The 5,283-nt window shown below is 40.1% G+C and overlaps 1 protein-coding gene across 3 annotated transcripts in view; it reads left to right on the forward strand.

The window, feature by feature from the left end:
• Dpp10 (dipeptidyl peptidase like 10) overlaps positions 1-5,283 on the forward strand; it is a 1,582,239-nt gene that overhangs the window by 1,560,715 nt on the left and 16,241 nt on the right. For all 3 annotated transcript variants that reach the window (XM_005348249.3, XM_005348248.3, XM_026779943.1), the window contains exons 20-21: positions 2,804-2,998; positions 4,273-4,327. In XM_005348249.3, coding sequence (XP_005348306.1) covers positions 2,804-2,998; positions 4,273-4,327 — 250 coding nt within the window. The remainder of the gene's footprint in view (positions 1-2,803; positions 2,999-4,272; positions 4,328-5,283) is intronic.

Consider the following 5,283-nt stretch of genomic DNA (forward strand, 5'->3'; position numbering starts at 1 on the left):
CCAAAGCTACAGAGAAACCCTGTCTCGAAAAACCAAGGGAAAAAAAAAAAAACATCAATCCAAATTCCCCCTACGTCCCCTCCATTCCCTCCACATACCCTCCCACCCTACGCACCTCTAATCCTCAAGAGAAGATAAGGCAATTTGCCTTGTGGAAATTTCAAGGTCCTCCCAACTACATCTAAACTGAGCAAGGTATACATCCAAAGAGAATAGGATCCCCCAAAGCCAGTACATGTCATAGAAACAAATCCCAGTGCCACTGTCAGTGGCCCCCCAATATGCCCCAGACATACGCCTGTCAACCACATTCAGAGGGACTAGTTTGGCCCTATACTTGCTCCTTCCCAGTCCAGCTGGAGTTGGTGAGCTCCTATTAGGTCAGGTAAACTGTTTCAGTGAATGAACCCTTCATCGTCTTGACCTCTTTGTTCATATTCTCATTCCTTCTACTCTTCAACTGGACCTTGGGAGCTCTGAAGTGGGTCTTTGCCTGTTTCCATCTGTTGTTCAACGAAGGTTCTATGGTGATATTTAAGATAATCACCAGTCTGACTATAGGGCAAGGCCAGTTCGGGTACCCTCTCCTCTATTGCTTAGGGTGTTAGTTGGGGTCATCCTTGTGGATTCCTGCGAATTTTTCTAAAGACAGGTTTCTTTCTAACCCCATAATGACTCTCTCAATCAAGATATCTCTTTCCTTGCTCTCATACCTGTCCTTCCTCCATCTCAACTATCCCATTCCCTCAAGTTCTCCTCAACCCTCCCCTTCTTCCCTTCTCTTCCCCTCTTCCTTCTACTCCCTGCCCCATGCTCCCAATTTTGTCAGGCAATCTTGTCTGTTTTTCCAATTTCCAACTGGGTCTATATGTGTTTTTCTTTAAGTTCACCTTATGACTTAGCTTCTCTTGGATCATGAACTATAGGCTCAGTGTCCTTTGTTTATAGCTAATATCCAGTTATGAGTGAGTACATTCCATATTCACTTTTTTGAGTCTGGGTTACCTCACTCAGGATAGTGTTTAAAAATACTAATGATAGCTTATGTGGCAGAGGATGTGGAGTAAGGGGAACACTCATCCATTGCTGGTAGGAATGAAAACTTGTACAACCACTTTGGAAATCAGTGTGGCAGTTTTTCAGAAAATTGGAAAGCAACTTACCTCAGGATCCAGCAATATCACTCTTGGGAATATACTCATAAGATGCTCAATCATACTACAAAAGCATCTGTTCAACTATGTTCATAGCAGCATTATTTTTAATAGCCAGAACCTGGAAACAAACTAGATGCCCCTCAACTGAAGAATGGATAAAGAAAATATGACACATTTACACATTAGAGTACTACTCAGTGCTTTAAAAAATGACATCTTGAATTTTGCATGCAAACAGATGGAATTAGAAAACACTATCCTGAGTGAAGTTACCCAACCCCCCAAAAATGAATATGGTATGTACTCACTCATAAGTAGATACTAACTAGAAACTGTTGATGAGAATTGCGTACTGTGTTGGTGTCTCTTTGTGAGCACATATGTTATTGAAAACCAGTCTTGATGAGACTCTTATTTTCCAGGGTAGGAGCATGAAGGTTAGAATTATTAAGCAAAGGACACAGAGATATAAGAGAAATAAGTGACAGAAACACAGAACAGCATCTGGAGGGATATTCAGTGAATCCTGAATCCTTCTCCTTTTATTTTCCCCTGCTTCTGTACTTCACTTTTAAATGGGAGGGGAGAATGCAGTAGATTTCATTAGCATGATATAAGGAATCAATTTGAATCCTCTGACCTTTAGCCCAAGTGGTGCAGATCCACCTCTATAATACTGATTAACCACACCCTAGGCCAGAATCTCTTGTTTGTAATCACATCTGTTGTCAACAACATGGAAACAACAAAAATAAGCTCCAAATCTCTGACCGCCAGTAAAGGTGGGACAGGTTCATGTCTGTGGACCCTCATAATATGTGATGGTAGAAGGAAGATGACCTGGTGATTTACCCTTGAATAGTGAATTATGAGGAGAGAATTCTTGGAATGTAGCCCTGGTAACAAAAATAAGCACTTGAATCTGACAGTGAAAAGTTATGCTATCTCTCCCCAGTGGAGAAAAGATCCAAGCTCTGTTATTTTCATGTTCACCTTGGCATCTGGCTTTCTAATTTTTTTCAGACATTTGCGTTTCTGCTTTCTTTCCTGGCTGTTAGCTTGAAGGCTGAAAAATACTTCTCCTTTTAGTATTTGTTTAACTTCTCAGTGAGAATTCTATCATGGACAGGAAGAAAACCCTCAGGAAATATTAATGCAATATTTTCTTCAGAGTCCAACAGTCTTTAAGGTTATACACTTCCTGTTAAATTATATGAAGTTTCCATGCCTGTTAGCACTCTATCAGACCCTTCAACCCTTGTAAACCATACATTTATTTCTTCAACCCAGTTGAAGACACCTAATAAAAATAGACTTGTCTGTCAAGTTGACGGGAATTCTTCAGAAAAACCTTTAAAGGGGCCACATATAGTCTCATTTTTTTCTCTTTGAAAAATGAATTAAACCGGGCGCAACTATGCAGTTTTAAGGCATGTTTACACGCATCCTTGGAGCTCTTCATTTAAAACTTTATGTAAGGAAAATGATTTGTCATCAAGAATTAACCATTAGGCTTCTCAAAAATTATGCAAAATGTTAAGAGCCAGCATAGATGATTTCCATACTGGTTAGCCAGTTAGTATGAAGGGGAAACCTACCCGACTGCCAATTGCTCTTTATTTCATCAAGTATGCTCAAATTTGCAGGGATGAAGAACCAGGAGGCCAGATGGTGACAGATAAGTTCCATGTTGACTGGGATTCCGTTCTTATTGACACTGATAATGTCATTGTAGCAAGATTTGATGGCAGAGGAAGTGGATTCCAGGGCCTGAAAGTTTTGCAGGAGATTCACAGAAGGATAGGGTCGGTAGATGCAAAGGACCAAGTAGCAGCTGTAAAGTAAGTCGGTGCATGTCTTCCTGTTGTTTTCCATAACTGCAGAATTTATGTAATGGGACTCATTACTCATTTAGGCAGTGTTTGTGGGTCTACCAATTTTCTAAGTTGAACATGTAGCTTTCCTGCATTTTTCTCAAGTATCTATCACACTTAGGGGCACCATAAAAGAATAATCTTATTATCCTCCGCAATTAGAATTTACTTTGGGTTTATGGAATTGTGAGAAACACTTCACCACTATATTCCTGATTGACAGAAATCTACACTATCTAGCATGTCCACAACTAATTATGATTCTTCCTTTAAAATACTAATACATTTTTGGAATAATATTTAGAGTGTTTCTTTGTGTGTGTATGTATGTGTGTGTGTGCGTGTTTGTGTGTGTGTTTGTGTGTGATGTGTAGGTGAGTACAAGCTGTTAAACAGATGTAGACGTCAGAAGACAATCGGCAGGAGTTAGTTCTCTTTTTTAACCATAATGATTACATGTAGACTATCAGATGTTACACTATTACCTTTACCTACTAAGCTATCTCATCCACCCTTAGCTTTAATTCTTTAACATCCCAAAGTTACTATTACTATGGTGGCATGAAAGGTACAATAGGAAGGTGCTTAGTATACAAAGATCAGCCAAGCGATCATGATGTAAGGAAGCTGTCTCTGCGGGTCGTGGTACACCTGGAGATTCCACATCTGTAACAAGCTCAGAAATGATGACAAACTACTGGACTGTAGCTTTGAGGAGAAGACTATGAACTGTTCAGGCACTTTGAATAAGGAAAGCCTTTCTAGTAAAGTATTTCTACTGGTGTGTGTGTGTGTGTGTGTGTGTGTGTGTGTGTGTGTGTGTGTGTGTGTGTGTGTGTGTGTGATGCTACCATCAAATGTTGGAGTCAGAAGACAACCTCAGGTGTCCATCTTTACCTTTCATCTCATTTAAGACAGCATCTCTTGAGGTCACCCCTGTGGATGCCAGGCCACCTTTCCCATGAACTTCTGGGAAGCTACTGTCTCTACCTCCTGTCTTGCTGAAGGAACTCTGGGATTGTAGGGACATACTACCTTGCCTTGTTTTATGAGGGTCCTAGGGATTTGCACTGAGGTCTTCATACTTCTGCCCACTGAACCATTACTTCATCCCATAGTGAAGCATGTCTAAAGATTTTGGGGAGTGTTTATACTTGTCTATCTGTCTATAAGTCATAAATTCAGACATATGTTTGACTCAAAAATATATAACAATGTATATATTTATGTTTTTCCCACAGATATTTGTTGAAACTGCCATATATTGACTCCAAAAGATTAAGCATTTTTGGAAAGGTAAATAGAAACACTGAATATATTTTTCCACACACACATATGTATGCATGTATTATGTATGTATAATTTCATTAGTCATTGTACTTTACTTTTCTGTATGACCCTTTAAAATAGCATAATTCATATTGTGTCTATTCACTTGCTTATTGGGATGTCTATTTCTCAAGCATACAGTTGATGGCTGGTGTTAGAAATGAGAACTATTTCTATGTATTTGGAGGAAGGTGTATATGCACATGAGTTTAGTACCTGCAAAGTCCAGAGGGGCATCAGATCTCCCTGGGTATGAGGTTATAGGCCTATGTGAGCCTCCTGATGTGAGTGCTGAATTCAGGTCCTCAGCAGGAGCAGCAAGCACTATCAGTGGTAAACCACTAAGCTGGCGTCTTTCCACCCTCAAACTTAACCTTTTAACACTTATTAGGCAACATTTCATCATTAATTAATGGCTACCTACATCCTGTGAATCTTTTTCTTTTTTTTTTATAGCTTGAGCAGGAGAGAGAGGGCAGAAATCTTGCAAAGCATGGTCAGGATTTACACTTTTAATTTCCAGTACCTGCTCAGTTTGTTTCCTGACTTCTTGGCTCACTAAGTCATCTTTAACACTGAAACTTAAAATATATAATAGTGAGTTCCCAGACATCCCTGGATTTACCCCTGGAGTTATCTGCTATGAGTTCTGACGCTTTCCTTGTATGATCCTTTAATGAAAGCACACCAATGGCAATATATTTTAATGTTTTAAAAACACAATTTCCTACGAATCCTACACCTGCACTTTCGTTTCCACTCTCCCATGTCTCTTCTCACTCTCTCCCTTACCATTTGTGTGCACCTCCGTCTCCACCCCTCCCTGTGTGTGTGTGTGTGTGTGTGTGTGCACCTCCGTCTTCTCCCCTCCCTGTGTGTGTGTGTGTGTGTGTGTGCACCTCCGTCTTCTCCCCTCCCTGTGT

This window comes from Microtus ochrogaster, chromosome 6 (assembly GCF_000317375.1).
Source record: "Microtus ochrogaster isolate Prairie Vole_2 chromosome 6, MicOch1.0, whole genome shotgun sequence".
Classification (NCBI taxonomy): domain Eukaryota; kingdom Metazoa; phylum Chordata; class Mammalia; order Rodentia; family Cricetidae; genus Microtus; species Microtus ochrogaster.